Source organism: Carcharhinus amblyrhynchos, chromosome 19, assembly GCF_965287045.1.
Source record: "Carcharhinus amblyrhynchos chromosome 19, sCarAmb.v2.hapA, whole genome shotgun sequence".
Lineage (NCBI taxonomy): Eukaryota > Metazoa > Chordata > Chondrichthyes > Carcharhiniformes > Carcharhinidae > Carcharhinus > Carcharhinus amblyrhynchos.
The window spans coordinates 48274181-48301705 of record NC_137342.1 but is presented as its reverse complement, the minus strand read 5'-3'; the positions used below and the strand labels follow the sequence as shown (position 1 = coordinate 48301705).

General features: G+C 44.7%; 1 protein-coding gene across 1 annotated transcript in view; it reads left to right on the top strand.

The window, feature by feature from the left end:
• Positions 1-6976, top strand: part of upf2 (UPF2 regulator of nonsense mediated mRNA decay) — a 166580-nt gene extending 159604 nt beyond the window's left edge. The window contains exon 24 of the mRNA XM_080207740.1: positions 6958-6976. Coding sequence (XP_080063866.1) covers positions 6958-6961 — 4 coding nt within the window. The 3' untranslated portion in view covers positions 6962-6976. The remainder of the gene's footprint in view (positions 1-6957) is intronic.
• The last annotated feature ends 20549 nt before the right edge of the window (positions 6977-27525 follow it).

The following is a 27525-nucleotide window of genomic DNA, read 5'->3' as shown; positions in this document are numbered from 1 at the left end:
GATTAAATATTCTGTGGATTTTTTTTTTGAGGAAAAGCAGGGAGTTTGACATTCCTCAGCAAAAGATAAGAAAAATAAATTAAGTTGTGATTGATCCGACTTTTGAAGTACAGGAAACAGCTGTTGTGTTAACCTACTCCCAAACTTCCTCTTCATTTTCTTTATCTTTTTCTTAGGGGACACGGTGGCACAGTGGTTAGCATTGCTGCCTCACAGCACCAGGGATCTGGGTTCGATTCCTGGCTTGGCTCACTGTCTGTGTGGAGTGTGCATGTTCTCCCCGTGTCTGCATGGGTTTCTTCTGGGTGCTCCTGTTTCCTCCCACAATCTGAAAGACATGCTGGTTAGGTGGATTGGCTGTGCTAAATTCTCTGTGTATCCAGACAGGTGCTGGAGTGTGGTGACTAGGAGATTTTCGCAGTAACCTCATTGCAGTGTTAATGTAAGCCTACTTGTGACTGGAAAAAAAAATAAACTTAATGTGACAGATGGAGTAAAGCGTGACTTTCAGACACAACACTGGAGGATGAGAGGGTTCAACTTCTTAGTTTATGAAAGGCAAGTTCAGGAGAAATGGCAGAAGTCTTTATACAAAAGGTGATTGAATTTGTTGCCATGAAGAACAATGAGATGGCATGGTAGCACAGTGGTTAGCACTGCTGCCTCACAGCACTAGGGACTCGGGTCACTGCGGAGTTTGCATGTTTTATCGTGTCTGCGTGAGTTTCCTCCGGGTGTTCCGGTTTCCTCCCGTAGTCCAAAGATGTGCAGGCTAGGCTGATTGGCCTTGCTAAATTTACCCTAGTGTCAGGGAGATTAGCAGGATAAATGTGTGGGATTATAGAAATAGGGCCTGGGTGGGATTGTGGTCGGTACAGACTCTGCGCCAAATGGCCTCCTTCTGCACTGCAGGGATTCTATGAGTCAATTAAACAGCTGGTGCTGTAATGAGAAAAGGGTCACATCACAACTGGTATTTGGGGAGCGTTAAGCAGAAAAATACAGCATGTTTGCAAATTTGCCTTATCACAGCTGGCTGTTATCAGTGGTTTTGATTGAGGTAATTAGTATCTGTTTCACTCAACTCCATAAAAGTTGTGCACTGATAATCCATTCCAAGATGTGAACAGAAAGGCTGGCGTGCTGATTCACTGCTGAGGGAGTGCTACATTATCGGTGGCAATGGCCTTCCGATGATCAAGTAACAAAAACATCCCACAGACCAGTCAAAAGAAGAACGAGCTCTTCCCAGCTGTCCCCCACACCCCCCTCACTCACCACCACAGGTTAAATGGGCTGAAGTATGTTATTTTTCCTGTAATCAAATTACAGAAGCAGCGATCACAAGCATGAAAGATTCATAAACAATCACAAGGTTTCACTTCACTTTCTTCACGCTTAAGGTTTTTCTTTTAATTGAAGACAACAGTGAACAAGATTATTCTTCCACTTCTTGTCCCAGCGCATTTCTTGACTCCGGACCCAGTCTGTTGTCTCCCATTGAAGACAATAACCACATTAACCCCTTCCTTACCACAGAGTCTGAAACATGTTGACATCGTAATTTACTTTGACAAAGTAAAGCAAACAGAATTTTAACTATCTGAGCAACACAACAGGCTGATGTGTTACACAGCATTCTCATGCCCCACTTGAGATATCATGCATAACAGGAAGCAAATTTAAATTTATTCTGCATTACACTGCAGTCAATTCTTTTAATTTGCTTCCATGAGGGAAAATTGTTTGGAATTCATTTGTAGACGGCTGAAAGTACACAATCTAATCCATACAAGATGATCAGAGGGTTAGATAGGGTGGATAGTGAGAGCCTTTTTCCTTGGATGGTGATGGCTAACACGAGGGGACATAGCTTTAAATTAAGGGGTGGTAATTATAGGACAGATGTCAGAGGTAGGTTCTTTACTCAGAGAGTAGTAAGGGCGTGGAATGCCCTGCCTGCAGCAGTTGTGGACTCGCCAACTTTAAGGGCATTCAAATGGTCAGTGGATAGGCATATGGATAACATTGGAATAGTTTAGGTTAGAGGGTCATTAGATTGGTTCCACTGGTCGGCGCAACATCGAGGGCCGAAGGGCCTGTACTGCGCTGTAATGTTCTATATACAAATTGCAAGTACACAGTCTAATTCATATACAGATTAGAAGAGTTCTGACAAAGGCTACAAGAACTATTTGAATTTGAATGGAATGAATTTTAGCTTTACATTACTGCAGTTTTTAGACAATACTGAACTTGGATAAATTCCTTATGTAGTGTCAAATTTTGTTTTATACTGCTCCTGTGAAAAGCTTTGGAAGGTTTTATTAAAGATGGAATATAAATACAAGTTGTTGTGCTTGTAACATGAGTCACAGTCTCAGGAGGGGAAAACAGGAGAGAAAACACAAAGTTACCAAAACATGTTGTGCACTATTAATGTGGAACAGGTTATGGGTCATAGGATTTAAAATCATTGCATTACTCTCAGGATGATGGTGGCATGGTGGTAATGACTTTGTAGCCATGACCCAGAGGCATCAGCTAATTTGGTAACATGGATCCAATTAATGAATCTGCAATATAGTTGGTGTCAGTAACAGTGGTTAGCACTGCTGGCGCACAGTGCCAGGGAGCCAGATTCAATTCTCAGCTTGGGTCACTGTCTGTGTGGAGTTTGCACGCTCTCTCTGCATCTGCGCGGGTTTCCTCCGGGTGCTCCGGTTTCCTCCTACAGTTCAAAACGTGTGCTGGTTCGGTACGTTGGCCATGCTAAATTCTCCCTCGGTGTACCCGAACAGGTACCAGTGTGGCGACTAGAGGATTTTCAGTTACTTCATTGCAGTGTTAATGTAAGCCTCCTTGCGACAATAATAAATAAAATAGGGAAGGAAATCTGCTCTGTTCTTACACTGGTTAATTGCCCTTGCAATGGCCCAGTAAGCCACTCAGTTCAAGGGGCAGTTGATGAAGGGCAACAAATGCTGCCCTTGTCAGTGATGTCCACATCCCATGAAGGAAGAATATATCAAAAGAAAACAAGAGCGTGGGGGTGGGGGTGGGGGTGGGGGATGGGTCTGGTGGTGGTGGTAGTAGAGACTGGCACTTCAGTGCAGTACTGAGAGAATGCTGCATTGCCAGAGGTGGCATCTCTTGGATGAGACATTGAATAGAGGTCCATCTACCCACTTGTGAACATAAAAGATATATTTTTCCAAGATGGGAAGTGAAATCTTCCATTGTCCTTCCTCCAGCAGCACCAAAAACACAAGAAGTTATCGGTTTGCTATTTGTGGGAATTGTTTGTAAATTGGATAGTCTCATTCCTGGTGACTATCCAGATTCCTGATGAAAGTGTGTGGGTGTTGAGAATGGATAGATTTGGACTTGCAATGGTAACTCCCCCAGTTAAGTTGTGTCTTGAGTAAGATATCAGAAAGCATTCTTTACTCAGAACTGCGCATCAGCGAAGAGCTAATGCCTTTGGGGAAGGGAGGAAAATAATGAGGGGGGAAAAAAGTCTTTTGAATTGCAACCAACGTCTGGAAAATTCCCTTGGCAATTACAGCTGATGAATGGTTAAGTACTTGTATAACCATTTCCCTGTCTGCTATCTCAAATGGAGGCATTAAACCACTCAGATGAGCTAATGCCAATGTTGAAATGATACAGGAAAGTTACAGCAGGGTGTTAAATGTTCATGGGCAAACACTGCCATAGGTAACAGCTCCACTCAATAAAGAAACAGGAAATTTGGAGCCAGGGTACTGATCAATTTGTAGAGGGAACCCTTCAGAGAAAGACTTCCATTTCTGTGGTGCCTTTCACAATTACAGGATGTCCCAAAGTACTTTGCAGCCAAATAATTGTTTTTACTGTATTGCAAGAAGTGCAGTCAATTTATACTCAGCAAGCTCCCACAAGCAGCAATCAGATAATCTTTCTTTTCCTTAGAGATGTTTCCACTAGTAGGAAAAACTAGAACCAGAGGGCGCAAGCTCAGGCTAAAGGGACGATCCTTTAAAACAGAGATGAGAGGGAATTTCTTGAGCCAGAGAGTGGTGAATCTGTGGAACTCTTTGCCGCAGAAGACTATAGAGGCCAGATCACTGAATGTCTTTAAAACAGAGGTAGATAAACTCTTGGTTAATAAGGTGATTAGGGGCTATGGGAAAAAGGCAGGAGAATGAGGATGAGAAAATAATCGGGCATGATTGAATAGCAGAGCAGACTCGATGGGCCAAGTGGCCTAATTCTACTCCAATGTCTTATGGTGTTATGTTGGTTGGAGATTGAATATTGACACAGACCCCAAGGGTAACTGCCCTTTTCATAGAATCATAGACTCCTGCAGTGCAGAAAGAGGCCATTCAGCCCATCGAGTCTGCACTGACCACATTCCCAGCCAGGTCCTTTCCCCATGACCCCATGCATTTACCCTAGCTAGTCCCCCTGACACTAAGGGGTAATTTAGCATGGCCAATCCACCTAATCGACATATCTTTGGACTATGGGAGGAAACCGGAGCACCCAGAGGAAATCCACACACACAGGGAGAGTGTGCGAACTCCATACAGACAGTGACCCAAGCCGGGAATTGAACCCAAGTCCCTGGTGCTGTGAGGCAGCAGTGCCACCCGTTTCTCCATGGTTGTGATCTTTTACATCCAACTGAGAGGCTTGATGGCACATCCATTAGTGCAGCACTCCCTCAATGCTGCACTACTGGAGAGGCAACGGCCTGGTTGTATTATCATTAGACTATCAATCCAAAAACTCTCAATGTTCTGGAACCCAGGTTCGAATCCTGTCACGGCAGATGGTGGAATTTGAATTCAGTAAAAAACATCTGGAATTAAGAATTTACTGATGACCACGAAACTATTGTTGATTGTTGTAAAAATTCACCTCATTCACTAATGTCCTTTAGGAAGGAAATCTGTTGTCTTTACCCTGGTCTGGCCTACATGTGACTCCAGAACCACAGCAATGTAGTTGACTCTCAATTGGCATCAGGCAACTAGGGATAGCCAATAAATGCTGGCCAGCCAGCGATGCCCAAGCCCCACAATATATAGAAAAATATAGCGTCAGCTGGGATTTCTGTGCTCCAGTCCTGGTGTAGAATTTTCCCTTCCCGCCCACCACAGGAATCGTAGCAAAGGTCCATTGACCTCGAACAAAATCTTCTGGCCTTGGGGTCAGTGCAGCTGGAAAATCCTGCCCCGGGAGTGGGACTTGTTCCCTGACTCAACAAGTTTGTTGGTTCAAGAATAATTGACTGAGTTCTAGCTGGCACTATATACTAGAGAGAACTCCGTATTTAGAATATTCTAGCATTTACAAATTTGGATTATCGAAACATAAACTGTGTGCAGTTCTAGTCACCTTATTATAGAAAGGATATTATTAAACTAGAAAGAGTGCAGAAAAAGTTTACTAGGGTACTACTGGGACTTGATGGTTTAAGTTGTAAGGAGAGATTGGATAGACTGGACTTTTTTCTCTGGGGTGTAGGAGGCTGAGGGCTGATCTTATAGGGGTCTACAAATTAATGAGGGGCATAGATCAGCTAGATAGTCTATACCTTTTCCCAAAGGTAGGGGAGTCTAAAGCTACAGGGTATATGTTTAAGTGTCCAGAGGGGCACAGGGAGTGGTGTGTGTCTGGAACAAGCTGCCAGAGGTAGTAGTAGAGGTGGGTGCAATTTTGTCTTTTACGAAGAATTTAGACAGTTACATGGGCAAGATGGGTATAGAGGGATATGGGCCAAATGCAGGCAATTGGGATTAGCTTTGGGGGTTTAAAACAAAGGGTAGTATGGACAAGTTGGGCCGAAGGGCCTGTTTCCATGCTGTAAACCTCTATGACTCTATGCTTATAATAACAAGGGCCTTTACTTGTTGATTATTTTTTGTGACTTTGTTCTCATTAACCCCAACATATTAAAATATTTTAAGTTTTATTTATTAGTGTTGCAAGTTGGCTTACATTAACAGTGCAATGAAGTTACTGTGAAAATCCCCTAGTCGCCACACTCCAGTGCCCGTAAAGGTACATGGAGGGAGAATTGACAATGGCCAATGCACCTAACCAGCACATTTTTCAGACTGCGGAAGGAAACTGGAGCACCCGAAGGAAACCCATGCAGACATGGAGAGAACATGCAAACAGACAGTGACCCAAGCCAGGAATCGAACTGGAAATTTATCATTTGGGTGTGCCAGTAATACCAGTAAGCAAGGGTCCCTGGTGCTGTGAGGCAGCAGTGCTAATCGAAGTGCCACTGTGCCGCCCAAAAATATTTTGACTCCATCAAGAACTGGTGCTTTCAAACTCAGACCAGTGTTCACATCTGAATTAGCAAGATAAAGTGAGATACATACCCTTCCCCGACCCAGAGCTTAAACAAGTGTTTCTCTCTCTTGAGATACGGCTTGATTGATGTCTGCTGTGAGAAAACTAGAAAATAGCAAGAAGTTACTGATGAAGAGGATCATCCTCTCTTTAAATAAAGCCCCATACAATTTCAAAACTTCTATTTAGAAATTGAGATTGGGTGGTACCAGTTGACAGATCTTCCCTTTGGAATTTGAATGCTCAATTATATGGAACTATGTCTGTGTGGTGGGTACTCATGGGGGAAGATTAGATAGTCTTGCAAAAAGGGTTTGAAGTATCTAACTGGAACCACCTCACTGGGATAATTAGAAACTAGCTGTTATGACATCGGTCTGTGATGCTGAGGCAGTTGTCTGAACTTGTGCAGACTGTTAAATAAATCTAGTTATTGTGCTGCAGAAAATGCAAAGATCATTATTCATTTGGACATTCTGTTAAATATACACGCTTCATGCTAATTTATGCTCCAGTCTGTGGCATATAATATTCTGATTTCAGTGTTCTAAAAAGGGCTGTACATGGTTATGTAATTTGTACATATGTTTGTCTGAATAGGTAGTTGTTGCCATGAGGAGACTGACTTTGGACGGGACTCGATGATCCTTTCACAAGATGACTCACTTCCAGCTTGACCCTGGCAGGAAATCTATCATTGGGGTGTGCCAGTAATAACAATAAGCAAAATTCAGGGTAACGTATAAAGAACAAAGAAAAGTACAGCACAGGAATAGGCCCTGCCATGTGCCAAGCCCATACCGATCATGATGCCCTAACTAAATAACTTGGGTCAGTGTCTGTGTGGAGTTTGCACATTCTCTCCGTGTCTGCGTGGGTTTCCTCCAGGTGCTCTGGTTTCCTCCCACATTCTGAAAGACGTGCTGGTTAGGGTGCATTGACCCAAACAGGCACCATATGTGGCGACTAGGGGAATTTCACAGTAACTTCATTGCAGTATTAATGTAAGCCTTACTTGTGATGAATAAATAAACTTTAACTTTAAAAAATGTTGCTATTATGCCTGCTTCCACCACCATCTCTTGCAGCGCGTTCCAGACACTCATCACTCTCTGTGTGAGAAACTTACCCCGCATATTTCCCTTAAACTTTCTCTGCTCACCTTGAACCTGTGACCCCATGTAATTGACACTTCCACCCTGGGAAAAAGCCTCTGACTATCCCCCCATGTCTGTGCTTCTCATAATTTTGTAGACCTCTATCAGGTCTCCCCTCAATCTCCGTCTTTCCAGTGAAAACTATACTAGTTTATTCAACCTCTCCTCATAACCAACATCCTCGAGGACAGGAAACATCTGGTGAATCATCTTTGCACTCTCTCCAAAGCTTCCAAGTCCTTCTGGTAGTGTGGTGACCAGAACTGCATGCAATACTCCAAATGTGGCCTTTTTTATTTATATATATATATGTATGTGCAGTTTTTTATAGCCGCAACATGATTTCTCAGCTCTTGTACTCAATGCCCCAGTTAACAAAGGCAAGGGCAGCATGGTGGCATAGTGGTTAGCACTGCTGCCTCACAGCGCCAGGGACCTGGGTTCAATTCCTGGCTTGGGTCACTGTCTGTAGAGTTTGCACATTCTCCCTGTGTCTGCATGGGTTTCCTCCCACACTCAAAAGATATGCTGGTTCGGTGGATTGGCCATGCTAAATTCTCCCTCTGTGTACCCAAACAGGTGCCAAAGTGTGGAGACTAGGGGATTTTCACAGTAACTTCATTGCAGTGTAAATGTAAGCCTATTTATGCCTAATAAATAAACTTGCTATATGCTTTTTTAATCACCTTGACCGCTTGTGTTGCCACTTTTAGGGAACTGTGGACCTGCATGCCCAGGTCCCTCTGCATGTTAATGACTTAACATAGAAAATCAGGTGGCACTCAGTCAGTGCATTGCACAATGAACAACCATTTGCATTTATATAGTGCCTTTATTAGAATTAAGCGTACAGTGCAGGGGCATTTGCAAATAGCATTTGACATTCAGCCATATAAGAAAACAGGTCTCCAAAAACCTTCAGGAGCATTTGAAAGGAAGACGGGCAGAAAGTAGGTTGGAGAGATTTGGGGAGGGAATTCAAGAGCTTTGGGCATCAACTGAAGGCATGGCTACCAAAGGCTGAGAATTAAAACCAGGGAGTTCCAAGAAGCCAGAATTGGAAAAGTGCAGGGTCGTTTGTTCTTTTACAGGATCTGGGTGTTGCTGACTTAAGACATCATTTGTGGCCCATCCCTTATTGCCCTTGAGAAGGTGATACAAGCTGCCTCCTTCCTGCAGTCCACGTGTAGATGCACCCACAGTGCTGTCAGGGAGGGAGTTCGAGGATCTTGACTCGGTAACAGTGAAACAACTACAATATAGTTCCAAATCAGAATGGCAGCTAGCTCAGAGGACAACTCCTCGATGTTCCAATGCAGCTGTCACCCTTGTCTCTCCAAGAGTCCGGGTTATGGCTTTGAGAGGTGCTACTGAAGGAGATGTGATGAGTTCTTGCATTGCATCTCGTAAATGTTGGATGTGCAGCGATAGTAGAGGGAGTGAATGTTTAAGATGGTGGATGAGGTGTCAATCATGTGGGCTACTTCATCTTGGATAATGTTGAACTTCTTGAGTGTTGTGGTTGTTGTACTCATCCAGGCAAGTGGAACAAAGACAAAAGTAAAAAAAAAGTTACTTTAGCACTGAGGGAATTAAGCCCTCGTGCTGTATATTTTTTTATAAAATATGCATAGATATCTTCATGGCTATTTCTAAAATTTTTAAAACTGGATAAGGACCTTTTGAAATGGTTGAATCCACATTTGTCTGTGACCCTCGAACTGAAGGAACTTCCTGGCAATATCAAAAAAATTTACACCAGGCTATCTCGAAAGCAGTACTAAGTGTGGGCCACACAGACCAAATTCGAAGGCCATTTGCGTCCTGTTACCCAGGTTGGCCAACCAGAGTGTAATCATCTACTAGAACAAAGGGCCCCGCACTCAGATTGGGGATACACACCCTTTCTCAAAAGCAGTGTGGAGAGGGCCTGTTTCCTGTGCTGTATTGTTCTTTGTTCTTTGTTCTTTGTCCAGATCCGATTGTTCAGATGAAACGATGAACTGAGGCTTTGTTTTCTCACTCAGGTGGATGTTAGAGATCCCAATGATATTTTCTTCTCTTACAGAGTAGGGATTTTTTCTGGTGAGAGTTCCCTACTGAGCCAAGCTAAATTAAACTTTAAATTGGAAATAAAAGCAAATTACTGCGGATGCTGAAATTGGAAACCAAAAGAGGAAATACTGGAAAATCCCAGCAGGTCTGGCAGCATCTGTAAGGAGAGAAAAGAGCTGACGTTTCGAGTCCAGATGGCCCTTTGTCAAAGCTTTCCAGTGTTTTCTCTTTTGGTTTTGGAAATTGGATTTTGGAATTGGAAATGTATGTTTATTTCCTTCCTGTAGCATGCACCAGTCATATTTACAATTCCAAGCTCCTGCTGTCTGTATCTGGCTCTTGCACGATGGATTTCCCATTTGTTTTTCAAGCCCTGTATTTGTGGAATGAGCATCTCTCCATCTGGCAGCTGCAAATCATGGCACAGTTCAAACCATGTGTACAACACACATCCTCAGCACTCAGACGCAGAGCACAGGATCTCCCACCTTTTAAGGGTAACTTTTTAAACATTTTTCTTTCTACTTTGATGGAACACATGGTGCCAGGAGTAGCCCAGTGCCTCAGTGAAATGAGGATAGACAGGGCACAGTGGTTTGCACTGCTCCCTCACAGGACCAGGGACTTGGGTTCAATTCCGGCCTCGGGTCACTGTCTGTGTGGAGTTTGCACGTTCTCCCCGTGTCTGCGTGGGTTTCCTTTGGGTGCTTCGGTTTCCCCTCCCACACTCCAAAGATATCCAGATTAGGTGGATTGGCCATGCTAAATTGCCCCTTCGTGCTCCAAGACCGATAGGTCAGGGGGATTTAGTGGGGTAGATGTGTGGGGTTGCAGGGATGGGATCTGGGTAAGATGCTCTGTTAGAGAGACAGTGCTGACTCGATGGGCTGAATGGCCTCCTTCTGCACTGTAGGGATTCTATGATTCTAGGGCAATTCAATCAAGGAAGGCATCACAGGTAAGCCAGATGTCTCCTCGCCCAATATGCAGATATGTACACGTGTGTGTGTGTACGCACACATACACACAACATTCAGTTTTCAGCGGGGGAAGGGGGTGGGTAATGGTGAAGCTCTGGAAATCCTGGCTGATTGTCCTGTTTCCCTTTAACTGGTCACCTCTACCCTTCAATAAGGCCGTTAAGAGTCAACTCCATTGCTGTGGCTCTCAAGTCACGTGTAGGCCAGACCAGGTAAAGACAGCAGATTTCCTTCCCTAAAGGACATTAGTGAGTTAGATGGGTTTTTATGTCAATCCAATAATATTGCAGTCACCATCACTAATGCTGCCTTTTTAGTTACAGGTTTATAGAATTAATTTTATTGGAATTCTCCCGCGGCCATGGTGAGGTTTGAATTCTTGTTGTCTTCGGATATTTACTCCGGGCCTTTGCGTTTCTAGCCCCATAACGAAACCACTATGCTACCATACCCTGCAAAACTAACAAAAAAACACATAAATGAACTAGCGTGTGAGAATAAAGGAAACCATTATATCCTGGTTAAAGATTGCCTTGTAAGCTGCATAAACCTTGCTGTGTCCTTGTCAAAAGCAGCAACTGAGATCTCAAATGAACTGTGATTTAGAAAAGACCATTGTGGTCAGTAATTTTGGTGTGACAATGGAGTCTTTATACAGTGGTCCTCGCTGTGAGGAAGGGGAGAGATGCCTGATTCTGTGTCATTCCCTCTGACCAACAGACAAATTCCCGAAAGCCGTTTGCATTAGAATCACCGAGATAAAATGCTCCTGATGTGACAGGTTGTGGAGAATTATGTCACTGGACACACACAACCCATTGACTGAGTTCGATATTTCTTTCACACATCCTATTAGGGCATTATGTTAAGAAGGGATTATTTTTTAAAAAATGTATTTTGGAGACGATGTGTTACCAGAGAGTTATTTGTAATTTTCACTTTGAAGTCTTTGCCTTGTCCACTAAACTTTCATCACCTGTGTGTGAAAGTGGTCACTGAGGGCTTTTCTCTGTGGCCTGAAAAATGGAATCCAACTGCTCTGATCTCAGTCCAGGAACCAACTAAAGCTCAGGATCAATGCGATGGCAGATTCGTTATTTAACCTGCCTGTACGCTAAAGGAATCTCTGTGCTGTGAAATGGCAAGCACAGAAGTGGCAACACAGAGGCAGTATTAGGAATCAGTGGAGCAATACAGTACGGCTCAAAGACAGTGGGCTAGGTGGATTGACTGTGCTAAATTCCCCTTAGTGTCAGGGGGGCTAGCTAGGGTAAATGCATGGGGTTAAGGGGATAGAGCCTGGATGGGCCTGTGTTCAGTGCAGATTTGATGGACTGAATGGCCTCCTTCTGTGCTGTAGGAATCTATGACTCTGTAATCACTTCCTTTCCTACAGGCACTGGTTTGTGTTGAATTGTGGTATGGTGATGTGGCCTCTTTCGGGGGCACAACCTGAGGGTCACATGATTGGGCTGGACCCAATGGGGAGGAAGTGCGAGAAGCCGAGCCAATCGAATGCAAGGGCGCACATCCTGGCGCAGGAAGGAAACTCAGCTGGAGCCAGGGAGGAGGAGGGAATAGATGCGTTCCAGTTCCGTCAGATCCTTGTCTGTGTATGTATAAAAATGGTTGCTAATAAACCCTTTATGACTTGAAGCCACAACGTGTCGCCGTCAATGTTGTTACACTGGCGACGAGGAAAAACTTTGTTTGTCATTGAGGGATTGCAGTTTGCAGCCAGAGGGGCAGGAGAGTAAGCGTCAAAACTATGAAGAAGCAAGGGATTTACACCTTATAAAAATGTCTTCAACCGGAAAGATTGAACTCTGACCCAGAAGTGGAAAACTGGGAGCAATATATCGAAAGGCTGCATTTATTTCTTTGTAGCTGATGGGATCACAGCAGAGGAAAAATGGAAGGCGATAGTACTCACAGTTCATATCCCACAAATATACAGCCTGGTGAGGAATATAGCATTGCCTAACACTCCAGACACAAAGGGCAGATTGCATGGGAGCAGAGAAATCAGGTTCACTCCCAATTTCTCATCTCTTGTGACCTGGATATCGAGTGAAATCAGCCTCATGCCCATTTCCAGTGCCAGGCTGAATGAACTATTTATATTTATTGAAATCTGTTTTTGCGTATAATTGACGAGTCCAGGATGCAATCATTTGGGCTGACTTGTCTTTGTGCCTTGCCGGGAGAGATTCTCTCTGGGGAGAATCACAGTGGCTCCTGCAAAGTGGACCAGCCATGATGGTAGAACCAGAGACCATTTAGACCACCCCAGGAAGGTTGGGACAAAGGGGGATGCCCCTGGGCAGTGCCAGCCTGGCATGCTGGCACTGCCCACTGGGCACCATGACACCAGGCACCAGGTGGGGCTAGAGGGGGCAGGACCTTCTGGAGGGTGTGGCCTACTGGGGGACAGTCAGTATGGAGGGTACATGGTGCACTCTGCAGGTGATCGGTGGGATGGAGTGGGGGCGATTGGTCTGGGTGGTGGGGGTGCGATGTGATATTTCTGGGTGGTGTGAAGTTTATGATGGGCCATGGGCTCCCGCATTAGCTGCGGGGGCTAGTTCGAAGCCGGTTGAAGCAGCAGAGGGCTGACTGGTTTCTCACACAAGTCTCTCTCTCAGACCTGTTAGGCCTCTGCTGGTTGCCATTGCGCATGTGCAGCCACGGAAGTCTGCACATGCGCAAAAGCCCTCTGCTGCCAGAGCAGGCCTACTGGCGATTTAAACCCCACCACCACCTCCTACAGGCGAGGAATGGTTTAGTCCATTTTCTCCTGCACTGAGGGTAAAAAATTCTGGATTTGAAGGCACCCAAAAAATGGGTGAGAAAATCTCCCATTTTCCCCCTCGTCCTGGACTTGGAATGTTTTTGGTAAGTTTCGCCCCAGAAAATCTGGTGGTAATTTATCTCAGTTGCTGGACTGGAGAATCCCAGCCACGGGTCTGGAGAATCCCAGCTGTGAGTGGGGTCAAACAATTCCACCTGGATGTTTGTTTGCAGAAGATGCAGAGGGTCGATAAAGAAGGGTTAACTTCTGGAATCTTGTTTTTGTGAAATAGTTCATCATCATAACCCATCTTGATAATCCCTTATTTGATTTAATCACTGTGTCTGCTTTTGGAGTTGGTATTGTCACAGTAATCTTGGTGAGTTTGCTACATTATACCCCGTGGATAGCACTTAGAACAGACATATGAGATGTTGTGGGAGGGGTGGATATTATTAAATACAGTCAATCCAAGCCAGAGTTGGGGGAGAGCCACAAAACCAAACATTCAGTAGTTGGCAAGCGTAACTCCCTTGTTGCAGGATGTGCGAATCATCATTGAACAGCTGATCTTCTTTCCTTATCCCAGAAGGAAGGTCATAGAACATAGAACACTACAGCACAAACAGGCCCTTCGGCCCACAAGTTGAGCCGATCATATCCCTATCTACCAGGCCTATCTATAACCCTCAATCCCATTAAATCCCATGTACTCATCCAGAAGCCTTTTGAAAGACCCCAGCGAGTTCGCCTCCACCTCCACCGACGGCAGCCGATTCCACTCACTCACCAATCTCTGAGTGAACAACTTACCCCTGACATCACCTCTGTACCTACTCCCCAGCATCTTAAACCTGTGTCCTCTCGTAGCGACCTGTCATTGAAGATTATAGAATCCTGGGGGTAATGAAGGAGGCCATTGGGTCCATCGAGTCTATACCGACAAGAATCCCACCCAGGCCCCATCCCCACAACCCCATGTATTTATCCACTAATCCCCCTGACACTAAGGGCCAATTTAACGTGGCCAATCCACCTAACCCGTACATCTTTGGATGAGAATGATTGGATGAAGAATGCATTGCTGAGCAACTCTGGCAGAATATTCAGGTGTTGCGATGATTGATTTCCAACAACTGTGACTATCTTGTGTGTCAGATTTAATGTCAGTCTCCAGAGGTTTTCCCACAGATTCCCGGCTGGCCAGCATCTTTGGTGCCACGTTGAGCTGGCACGGGTTCAAATCCCATCACAGCGACTGGTGGAATTCAAATTCAGTTCATAAATCTGGAATATGAAGCTTGTGATGATGCAAATATTATCATCGATTTATTGACACTGCTTCAGGGAAGGAAATCTGCCATCCTTACCCTATCTGGCCTACATCTGACTCCAGCCGCAAAGTAATGCGGTTGACTCTTGATTGCATTCAGTTCAAAGGCAGTCAGGGATGGGCAATAAATGCTGGCATTGCCAACAACAATTACATCCCATATGAACATAACAAGAGCAGGAATAGGCCATTCAGCCCCTTGAACCTGCCCTATCATTCAATAAGACAAAGGGCAATTAGTAATGGACAATAAATACTGGCCCAGCCAGCCATGCCCACATCCCATGAATGATTTTTAAAAAGAATTGACTGCAGCAAAACGTCTCGACTTTTATCTTCCACGTTCTTTGCAATAATTTTTTAAATTTATTCATTCATGGGACATGGGTGACACTGTCTGGGGCAGCATTTATTACCCATCCCTAACTTCCCTTGAACTGAGTGATTTACTGGGGCTTTTCAGAAGTCAGTTGAGAGTCAACCACATTGCTATGGCTTTGGAGTCACATGTAGGCCAGACCAGGTAAGGATGGCAGATTTCTTTTCCTAAAGGATATTAGTGAACCAAATAAGTTTTTCTGACAATGGTTTCATGGTCATCCGTAGATTCTTAATTCCAGATATTTTTTATTGAATTCAAATTCCACCATCTGCCGTGGTGGGATTCAAACCTGGGTCTCTAGAACATTAGTTTCTGGGTTAATAGTCTAGCGGTGATACCACGAGGCCATCATCTCCTTCAAAGTTGCAGCATTCCATCCCAATCACTTGCTGTACCTGCACGCTAACTTTTCCTGATCCATGAACCAGGACACCCAGATCCTTCAGTACCTCAGAGTTCTGCAATCTCTCTCCATTTAAATAATATTCTGTTTTTCTATTGTTCCTGCCAAAGTGAACACATTTCACATTTTTTCACATTTTTCCACATTAAACGCGATTGGCTAATTTTTTGCCCACTCAGTTAACCTACCGATGTGCCTTATGTCCCCTTCGCAACTGACTTTCCTACTTACCTTTGGATCATCAGCAAGTTATATATTCCATAAAATAATAAAGTATTTTTAAATAATAAAGCCTACACTTTAAAAGGACTTCATTGGTTGCAATGTGTTTTGATGCAAGCCTTCTTTATTTTATTTTTTATTTAGGCTGACCTGATTCTGACAGTATAATACACGGCTTGTTTTATGAGTGTATCGGTTTACCAGGTACCTACTTCACTCCTTTGATAGATCTTAGTTACACTTGATGGTGAAAAAGGTTATTGTTGATTCAGTCACAAGAGACGCATTATTCTGGGGAAGTGCTAACACACATTTTGAACTAAAGACTCTGAAGGAACCTCTCTCGGATATAAATAGACCCCAAGGCCATGCAATAACAGATCCTGTATGAACAAATCTCAGACTCGCTGTCCTGGTGAAAATATTCAATGCTTTCATTCACAAGCCAAGTGTTCTACAAAATGAGAAGGTGATGGAAATAGCTCGCAGAACTGGTGGTATCCTTGGAAAGAAAAAAACAGGTGAACATTTCAACTTGAATATGATTCCTCCATTCCATTGTTTTTATTTCAGATTTCCAGCATCAGATGGAATTTGCTTTTATTTTATCCTGCAGAATTACATACCCTCATTCAGTAAAACTAAGTATCATACAATCCCTACAGTGCAGAAGAGGCCATTTGGCCCATCTAGACCACACCCACTCAGTATCTCACACAGCCCCTCCCCTCCATCCTATCCTCATAACCCTGCACATTTACTCTGGCCAATCTGTCTAACCTACACATCCTGGGACACTAAGGGGCAATTTAGCATGACCTAACTTGCACATCATTGGAGAATGTGCAAACTCCACACAGTGACCCAAGGCCGGAATTGAACCCGAGTCCGTGACACTATAAGGCAGCGGTACTAACCACTATCATCATGCCGAAGTAACCTGAAGCTTGGCTCCCGCTGTGGATTCCTCAAGACCATGATGATATGTGTTTTATAAACTGTTTATAAGAATGAAGAAATAATTGCGCCAACTGGGTCAGTTCAGTTCAAGTTTCCCACTGAAACCTCCATCTGTGCCTTTGTTGTCTCTAGTCTTGACTAGTCAATGCACTTCTGGCTGGCTTTCCAACCCCTGCCCACCAAACACCTCGGCTCATTTAAAACTGCTGCATGTTCTAATTCACAACAAACCCCATTCATCCATTAGGGGTGGCACACAGTGGTTAGCGCTGCTATCTCTCACTGCCAGAGACCCGGGTTCAGTTCCCAGCTTGGGTCACTGGAGTTTGCATGTTCTCCCCGTGTCTGCATGGGTTTCCTCCGGGTGCTCTGGTTTCCTCCCACAGTCCAAAGATGCACCGGTTAGGTGGATTGGAAATTACCCCTTAGTGTTGGGGGGATTAGTTAGGGTAAACGCATGGAGTTATGGAGATAAGGCATTGGCAGGACTGTGGTTGGTGCAGACTTGATGGGCTGAATGGTCTCCTTCTGCACTGTAGGGCTTCTAGGTTCCTGGTTAAACAATGTCTCCATTTTAAAATTCCAATGCTTGTTTTCATATTCCTCCGTGGACTTGAGCCATCACTCACACTGCAGTGTCTTACAATCTCCTGCGAGCTCTATGTTCCTTTAATTCTGCCCTCTTGGGCATTCCCAATTTTAATCTCCGCAGCATTGGTGCCTTCCATATTGCTGCTTTAAGGTCTGGAATTTCTTCCCTAAACCTTTCCACCCCTTTTCTCCTTTATGGAATTAGCTCTGGCCAATCCATCTAATCTACACAATCTATCTCTTTGAGCAAGCTTTAGGCCGTCTTCCCTAACATCTCCTTAGGTGCTTTGGCGTCAGATTTTGTTCGTTAATGCTCCTCCAAGGTGCCTTAGGACTATGTTAAAGGTGCTATATCAATGCAATGTAGCTATTGGGTAGGTCAGGGAAATTGGTGCATGTAAAAGGTGAGTATGAGTGAAGGGTCCTGGGACAGACTGTCAGCAACAGCGAGAGGAGACTGAGAGCAGAGGACCCTGGGAGAGGCATCGGCAACACCTGGCCCATTCGAGGAGGATGCTGGGACAGGCAGCCAGCAAGGACCATGAGACCGTAAGACATAGGAGCAGAATTAGGCCACTCGGCCCATCGAGTCAGCTCTGCCATTCAATTATGGCTGATATTTTTCTCATCCTCATTCTCCTGCCTTTTCCCCATAACCCCGATCCCCTATTAACCAAGAACCTATCTATCTCTGTCTTAAAGAAACTCAATGATCTGTCTTCCACAGCCTTCTGCGGCAAAGAGTTCCACAGATTCACCACTCTCTGGGTGAAGAAATTTCTCCTCATCTCTGTTTTAAAGGATTGTCCCTTTACCCTGAGGTTGTGCCCTCTGGTTCTAGTTTTTCCTACTAGTGGAAACATCCTCTCCACGTCCACTCTATCCAGGGCCTCGCAGTACCCTGTAAGTTTCAGTAAGATCCCACCTCATCCTTCTAAACTCCAACGAGTACAAGGAAGAGAGTTCAAGAAGAGGACATACCGGGAGAGGCAGTCAGTTGCACCTTGAGGCTGATTCACAGGATGTATAGAGTGAATGTTACAATATTATGCTCCAAAAGAATGATAATTCTTATATTATGCTCAATATTATGCTCCAATATTCAATATTATGCTCCAAAAGGTTAGATGCATTAACCGTAGGAAACCACATTCTTTTGAAATAGGTGGCCACTTACATTTAAGTAAGAATCACAATCCAAAAGGAAATAAAGTTAAGTCTCAGCCAGGTAAAATAAAGTAAAGCAAGGTAAAATCAAGTTAATGTAAGGGAAGTAAATTGAAGCCATGGCTGGGTAGCTCAGCTATGTGGAGTGTATGTCTTACAATATGTGGGAAGCTGCGGATCCTCCTGGTGTCCTAGAGCATTGAGCTCTGGATTTCGGAGCTCACGCAGTGACTGGAGTCACTATGGTGCATCCATGAAGCTGAGAGCTATGTCGATAGCAGCTTCAGTGAGGTGGCTACACCGCAGCTTAAGAGCCTGGAGGCTGAAAGGGACTGAGTGACCGTCAGGCAGTCCAAAAAACACAATGTAGGTAATGCAGGAGTCTCAGGCACCCCACTCATCAATTGGTTTTCCACTTTGGATACCAGTGAGGATATTAGTTCCTCGGAGGTGGGCAATCATGTTTGTGGCAGCAGAGGTGGCTCTGTTGTACAGCAGGTGAAGAAGGAGAGTGGAGGAGCAATAGTGATAGGAGATTCCATAGTTAGGGGAACAGGCAGACATTTCCCCAGCTATTGACATGGCTCCAGGATGATATGTTGTCTCCCCGGCATCAGGGTCAACGATGTTACAGAGCAACTACAGGATGTTCTTCGGCAGAGGGAGCGCAGTCCATTAGAGATCATGGTCTATATTGGGACCAATAAATTAGATAGGAAGATTTACTAGGATGCTACTGGGACTTGATGGATTGAGTTGTAAGGAGAGGCTGGATAGACTGGGACTCTTTTCCCTGGATCATAGGAGGCTTAGCAGTGATCTTATAGAGGTCTATAAAATAATGAGGGACATAGATAGTCAATATCTTTTCCCAAAGGTAGGGGAGTCTAAAACTAGAGGGCATAGGTTTAAGATGACAGGGGAGAGATACAAAAGGATCCAGAGGGGCAATATTTTCGCAGAGGATGGTGAGTGTCTGGAATGAGCTGGTAGTAGTAGAGATGGGTACAATTTCATCTTTCAAAAAACATTTAGATAGTTACATGGGTAAGGTAAGCATAGGGGGATATGGGCCAAACACGGGCAATTGGGGCTGGCTTAGTGGTTAATAAAAACAGTGGCATGGACAAGTTGGGCCGAAGGACCTGTTTTCATGCTGTAAACCTCTATGACTCAATGACTCTACGTTATAGAAGGGATGTGATGGCACTGGCAAGGTGCAGAGGAAATTTACCAGGGTGTTGCCTGGGCTGGAGGGTTTTAATTATGAAGAGAGAGTGGATGGACTGGGTCTTAAGAAACGAAGCTGGGCAATAGATGAAGTAGTAGGAGGGGGAGCATTTTGTAGATAGTGACCATAATATAGCTCGAAGTACAAAGGTAGAATTGGAGTAAACGTTCTAAATTGGGGAAAGATAGAGTTTATAAAGCTGAGAGTTAAGCTGGCAAGAGTGAACTGGATTGATTCCAGAGATGAGGGATTTGTTGTATGGAGAGAGATTGAACAGTTTAGGTCGACACTCTCTGGAATTTAGAAGAATGAAGGGAGATTAAATTGAGGTGTACAAGATGATAAAAGGTATGGATAAAGTAGATGTGGAGCGGATGCTTCCTCTTGAGGAGCATTCTAGGATGAGAGGTCATAGTCTCAGGATAAGGGGCATCAAATTTAAAATGAAGTTGAGGAGAAACTACTTCTCCCAAAGGGCTATTAATCTGTGGAATTCGTTACCCCAAAATGTAGTGGATGCTGGAACAGTGAGTAAATTTAAGGAGGAGTTGGACAGATTTTTAATGAATTAAAAGATTATGGGGAGAAGGCAGGAAAATGGGGATGAGGAGCATATCAGCCATGATCGAATGGCGGAGAAGACTCGATGGGCCGAATGGTCTAATGCTGCTCCTATATATTATGAACTTATGAACTAACTGCAGATATTGGAAGGAAAAACTATGTCAAATCAATGGGAGGCAATCAAAGGTAAGATTCTATACACGCACTGTGAACATAACCCCACAAAGAGAAAGCACGATGCCGCCAAACTTAAGACCCTTCTGGTTATCGAAAAGCATGATGTGGAGATGCCAGCGTTGGATTGGGGTAATCACAGTAAGAAGTCTCTCAACACCAGGTTATAGTCCAACAGGTTTATTTGGTTGTAAACGCCACTAGCTTTTGGGGCTTTTCCCCTTTGTCGATTGAGCGGGGAGTTCTGATCACAGACAGAGCGTACAAAGCACACACTCAGTTTACTTTATATGCTCTGTTCGTGATCAGAACTCCCCACTCACCTGACGAAGGGGCAAAGTCTCGACAGCTGGTGGCGTTTGCTACCAAATAAACCTGTTGGACTTTAACCGGGTGGTGTGAGACTTCATACTATCGAAAAGCATGCAGGGTATACATGGTAAGATAAAGCAGAAAACGAAAGCTTATGACAGTCACAAAAAACTTAATACCGCAGAGAGCCTAGAGGAGTATAGAAAGTATAGGTGCTAAGTAAAAAAAAGAAACTGAGAAAGGAGAGATATGAAAAAATATTGTCAGATAAAACTGAAGAAAATCCTAAGGTGTTTTCCCAATACGTTAAGGAGCAAGAGAACCTATCAGAGATGTACATGGTAACTTGTGGGTTGGTGCAGAAGATGTGGGCAGGATTCTCAATGGGCATCTTCACAAAGCAGAGGGATGATGTAGACATTCGGGTTAAAGAGGAGTGTGAAATATTAGACACAATAAGCATAGTGAGAGAGGAAGTACCAGAGGGACTGACATCCTTTATGATGGATTAATAACCAAGGCCCGATGGATTGTATCCCAGGCAGTTGAAGGAAGCAGGGTGGAATAGTGGATGCTCTGAGGATCATTTTCCAATCCTCACTCGATACAGACAAGGTCCCAGAGGATTGGAGATCTGCGAACTGTGAAAAGGGTCTAAGGGATAGGCCAGAAAATTATAGGCCAGTGAGTCTGACTTCAGTGGTGGGTAAATTATTGGAAACAATTCTGAGAGACAGGATAAACTATCATTAAGAAAAGTACAGATTGCCCAGGGTTAGTCAGGGATAGTTTTGTCAGGAGAAATCCATGTCTTACTAAAAAGAATTGTTTGAGGAAGTAACAAGGAGGATCGATGAGGGTACTGCAGTGGATATGGTCTACAGGGATTTCAGTAAGGCATTTAACAAGATCCCAAACAGCAGAATAGTCAGAAAGGTGAGATCTAGTGGGATACAGGGGAAGGTGGTGAGTTGGATCCAAAATTGACTCAGTGACAGGAACCAAAGGGTAATGGTTGATGGATGATTTTGCGAATGGAAAAGAGCTTCCAGTGGTTTCCACTGAGCTCATTATTGGGGCCCTTGTCGACCGTTGTATATATTAATGATTTAGATTTAAATGTGGGAGACATGATTAGAAAATTTGAAGTTTACACAAAAATGACCGTACAGTTGACAGTGAGGAGGAGAGCTGTCGACTCCAGAGTTAGATCAATGGTTTGGGTAAATCTGTAGAGAACCGGCAAATGTAATTCCAACTGGAAAAGTGTGAGGTCATGTGAAAGACTTTGGAGTGTGTGTCCACAGGACAGGTGGACAATGTGGTCAAGAAAGCAGATGGAATGTTTTCCTTTATTGGGCAAGGTATTGAGTACAAAAACCGGGACGTGATGATGGAACTGTATAAAATGCTGGTTAGGTCACAGCTGGAGTTTTGTGTTCTGGTCATCACATTACATAAACAACGTCATTATTCTGGACAGAATGCAGAGCAGATTTACCAGAATGTTGGCAGGGCTTGAAAATTGCAGCTATGAGAGGAGAGTGAGTGGATTTTAGACGGGGCAGGGTTGTTTTCTGAGAACTGAGGAGGCTAAAGAGGCTAAGCCTAACTGAGGTGTACCAGATTATGAGAGGCTTTGCCAGGGTAGGCAGGAAAGACTGGTGTCCCCGAACTGTGGGGTCAATTACCATGGGGACAGAAATTTAAGGTGATTGGCGGAAGGATTAGGGGGGGACATGAGGAAAAACATTTTCACCCTGAGGGTGAACTCACCTGAATTGGTGATTGAGGCTGAAACACCCGACTCATTTAGAAGGCCCCTGGATCTGAACCTACAATGCTGCAAGGATCTGACCTACCGTTGAAAGTAGGGTTAAAATGAGTGGCTAGTATACTTTCCTCTTTTTTTGGTTGGTGCAGACACGATGGGCCGAATGGCCTCTTTCTGCACCGTGACTTTTCTACGGTTCTCCGATCCTATGAAATTTCAGTCTTTCCTTTTCAAAAATGATGTGCCCTTGGATTTTTATCCGTGAGGCGGGCGCGCAGAGTCAGGGAGATTCCCGGCTCTGCGAACCTGATTTCAAAAATGGCTGCCTGGGTGTCAGATTTTCAGTTGGCTGCCGGGGGCTCGGGGGGGGGGGTGTTTAGATTAGAAATCAGGGGTGGGTGACCCTGGTGACCCAGAGGAGGCCACCAGCTGTGGAGTGAGCTGGGAGAGAGGTCAGCTCCGAGTGTCTGTGTACCTGAACTGGTGTGTGGCAACTAGGGGATTTTTCGCAGCGACTCCATTGCAGTGTTAAGGCAAGCCTGCTAATAAATAAACTTAATGTTAAACTCTTTTAATGCACAAAATCTAGCTTCACGTCTTTAGCTAGTTCTGGTGTCGAGGAAATCGTTGAAGTAATTCACACACACCGTCCCTTGGGGTGTTGCTGGGAGCGGCTGTGTAGGATCGGAAAAGTAAGCAGGTTACTGAGCACCTTTCCACTACTGGAATGAATGCCTTGTCGCTCGTTAAGATTACTTGCCCTTTGATAGCGTGAGTAAATTTATGAATGTGTAAAGGTTACTTCTCAGTATGAATGAATATTCCTAATGAGGTCTGCCAGGCAGTGGGTGCCAAGATTCCAGTTTCACTTGAACCATAACCAAGAGGTGCCAAGTGTCGCTTTTTACAGGAAGGGAAACTGAGAGAATGAGTCACCTGGGGCCAGGATTTCACACCACCCAAATGGTTAGCAACAGTGGGATTTGGTAGTGAAGCTGAGGGTTGGGCAAACTTTCTCTTTCTCTCTCATACAGGGGTAGGTGCTGTAGGGAAGGTTGAAAATTTGTTGTCTGTCAGAGATATAGAAACATAGAAGAGAGGCAGAGGCCATTTGGCCCTTCGAACCTGCTCTGCCATTCATTATGACCATGGCTGAGCGTCCAACTCAATAACCTCATCCTGCTTTCTCCCCATAACCTTTGATCCCATTCGCCCAAAAGTCAACAACATTGCATTATTCCTTTTGGAGAGGGGAATGTTTACATTTGGTGTTTTTAACCGCCCATGTCCACAATCCAGAGAAGCCAATCGACAGTTGAAGGAATGTCCCTATAGGAGTAACAATCAAAGGAAGTCCTGAGCTCTTGTGGTGCAGTGGGTACTGATCCTGCCTCTAAACCAGAAACTCGAGTTCCACGATAGGGAGATGCCAGCATTGGACTGGGGTAAGCACAGTAAGAAGTCTGACAACACCAGGTTTAAATCCAACCAATTTATTTGATAGTAAACTCACAAGATTTCAGGGTTTGCCCCTTTGGCAGATGAATGGAGAGTTCTGGCCTCAGACAGAGCATATAACAGCACAGTTTACAGATTACTGATTAGAATGCGAGTCTTTACAACTAACCTGCTATTCAAGTCTTAAAGATGCCGATAATGTGAGTGGAAAGAGCATTATACATAGATTAAAGAGATGTGTATTGTCTCCAGACAGCACAGTAAGTGAGGTTTTGCAAATCCAGGCAAGTCATGGGGGGGTTACAGATAGTGTGACAAGAACCCAAGGTCCCAGTTGAGACCGTCCTCATGTGTGCAGGGCTTGGCTATCAGTCTCTGCTTAGCGACTCTGTGCTGTCATGTGTCATGAAGGCCACCTTGGGGAACGCTTACCCAAAGGTCAGCAGTGTTCGCCAACAGAAAGGGAACAGTCTTGCTTGGTGATTGTCGAGTAGTGTTCATTTATCCATTGTTGTACCGTCTGCATGGTCTCCCCAATGTACCATGCTTTGGGACATCCTTTCCTGCAGCGTATCAGGTAGACAACATTGGCCGAGTTGCAAGAGTATGTACTGTGTACCTGGTGGATGGTGTTCTCACGTGTGATGATGTCATCCATGTTGATGATCCGGTATGCCTTGCAGAGGTTGCTGTGGCAGGGTTGTGTGGTGTTGTGGTCACTGTTCTCCCAAAGGCTGAGTAGTTTACCCGCCAGGACTCGATGGCCAAGGAAGGTGTATTCGTAACACAGCCAAACAGGTTGAGCGCCACACTGAAAATTCCTTCCAATGTGACAATGGAGTCAAAATCCAATATCAGCCATGTTTCCTTTTAATTTTTAAAATTTTACTAGTGTCACAAGCAGGCTTACATTAACACTGCAATGAAGTTATTGTAAAAATCCTCTAGTCGCCACACTCCAACTTTTGTTCGGGTACACTGAAGGAGAATTTAGCACGGCCAATCCTCCTAACCAGCACGTCTTTCAGACTGTGGGAGGAAGCTGGAGCATCCAGAGGAAACCCATGCAGACACGGGGAGAACATGCAGACTCCGCACAGACAGGGACCTGAGGCTGGAATCCAACCCTGATGCTGTGAGGCAGCAGTGCTAACCACTGTTACTGAAACCAGTTATATTGCAGATTTATTAATTGAATCCTTGTTACCAGAGAATTAGCCGAGGCCTCTGGATCACAGGTACAACGTCATTACCACTATGCCACTATCGACAGTCACCCAAGTCAGGAATTGACCTGGGTCCCTGGCACTGTGAGGCAGCTGTGTTAACCATTGTGCCACCGTGCTGCCCATGTTGATTGGCAGAGCCTGCGCAATGTACCATGTCCTCCACTCCTGCTCCCATTTCTTGTGGTTGTATTTTGTTATACGTCTGTACAAAATATTGATTCCCCTCGATTTGTGGATTAAACCTTCAATGGAAACTACAACAAATGCGGAACCGCCTAAGCATTTGGAAAATCAGATAAGCAGAATTCTGTACGAGGTGTTTGGAAAGATGCAGAATGTGTCTCAGTGGGTTTCTACTCAACAGCTGATCAGAGGCAGCACAGTGGTTAGCACTGCTGCCTCACAGCTCCAGGGACCTGGGTTTGATTCCTGGCTTGGGTCACTGTATGGAGTTTGCATGTTCTCCCCGTGTCTGCATGGGTTTCCTTTGGGTGCTCCAATTTCCTCCCACAGTCCAAAGATGTTTGGGTTAGACGCATTGGATATGCTAAATTGCCCTTTAGTTCGCCAGGATGCGTAGGTTAGAGGGACTAGCGGATAAATATGTGGGGTTACAGGGATAGGGGCTAGGTGAGATTGTTGTCAGTGTAGATTTGATGGGCTGAATGGCCTCCTTCTGCACTGAGGGCTTCTATGATATAAAATAATCTGATTATTTGACCCTGGGCTGACACCTGATATCAAACGGCAATGATTTCTAGTTCAGGGGAGGCAAACAACAACTTGTATACAGCACCTTTAATAAAACATCCCAAAGTGTTTCACAGCAGTGTTACAAAACTAAATTCCACACAGAGCCAAATAAAGAGACCACGACCAGACGACCAAAAGCTTGGTCAGAGCGTTAGATTTTAAGGAGCAGATTAAAGGAGGGAAGCGAGGTGACGAGGTTTAGGACGGGAACTCTGGAGCTTGGGATCTCAATGACTGCAGACACGGCCACCAAAGATGGAGCAAGTAAAATCGGGAACACTCTAAGAGGCCGGAATTCAGAGATCTTGGCAGGTTGTAGAGCTGGAGGGGATTACAGAGATAGGGAGGGATGAGGCCATGGAGGGTTTGAAAACCAGAATGAGACAAGACGTGGGATTTTACTGCCTCACTCATCCCGAAACCATAAAGTCCCACGAATGTTCCACTTGCCCGCCCCGTGCCCACTCCAATTCTGTAATGGGTGGGACAGTAAATTTCCAGCTAAGGTGTTACTTGACAGAGCAACTCACCTGCTGAAAAGCAGCGCTCCAAAGGCTTGAGATTTCAAATAAACCTGTTGGACTTTAACCCAGTGTTGTGAGACTTCTTACTGTGCTTGACAGAGAGTTAATGTGGGTCAGTGAGCACAGGGATAGTATAGGAGTGCAACTTGATGTGGGTAAGGAACCTCACCCAGTATCCCTGCCACTGATAGAACACTACAGCACAAACAGGCCCTTTGGCCCACAAGTTGAGCCGATCACATCTATACCTACCAAGCCATAGAACTATCTGTAACTCCCAATCCCATATACTCATCCAGAAGTCTTTTAAAAGACCCCAGCGAGTTCGCTTCTACTACCACCAACGGCAGCCGATTCCACTCACTCACCACCCTTTGAGTGAAAAACTTACCCCCAACATCGCCTCTGTACCTGCTCCCCAGCACCTTAAACCTGTGTCCTCTCATAGCGACCATTTCAGCCCTGGGAAATAGCCTCCGACAATCCACCCTATCTATTCCTCTCAACATTTTATAAACCTCTATCAGGTCGCCTCTCAACCTTCGTCTCTCCAAGGAGACGAGACCTAGCTCCCTCAACCTATCTTCATAAGGTATGCCTCCCAATCCAGGCAACATCCTTGTAAATCTCCTCTGCACCTTCTCAATAGCTTCCACATCCTTTCTGTAGTGAGGTGACCAGACTTAAGCAATAGTGTTTGGAGAGAGCATGGTACCCCCTAGCAGTGACTTGTATCAACGATGATATGTTGGTCATTTGCTGGCTGATATTACAAGAAGATTTGAGTATAGGAGTAAAGTGGTGTTGCTGCAATTGCATAGAGCCTGGGTGAGATTACAGTTAAAGTATTTTGTACAGCATAGTTCTGGACTCCTTACTTAATGAAGGATATACTGACCATAGAAGATTCACCAGATTGATCCCTAGAATAGCGAGAGATCGTTGAATTCTCTGAAAGTCAGAGAAATGAAAGATAATATTTCTGAAGAGTAAAAAATGCTTACAGATGTGACAGAGTAGAGATACGAAGGATCTTCCCCCTGGTTGGGGGTGGGGGATGTCCGGTGTAGCCAAACAGGCCATCTAAAATGGCGTTTTGTAAAGCACT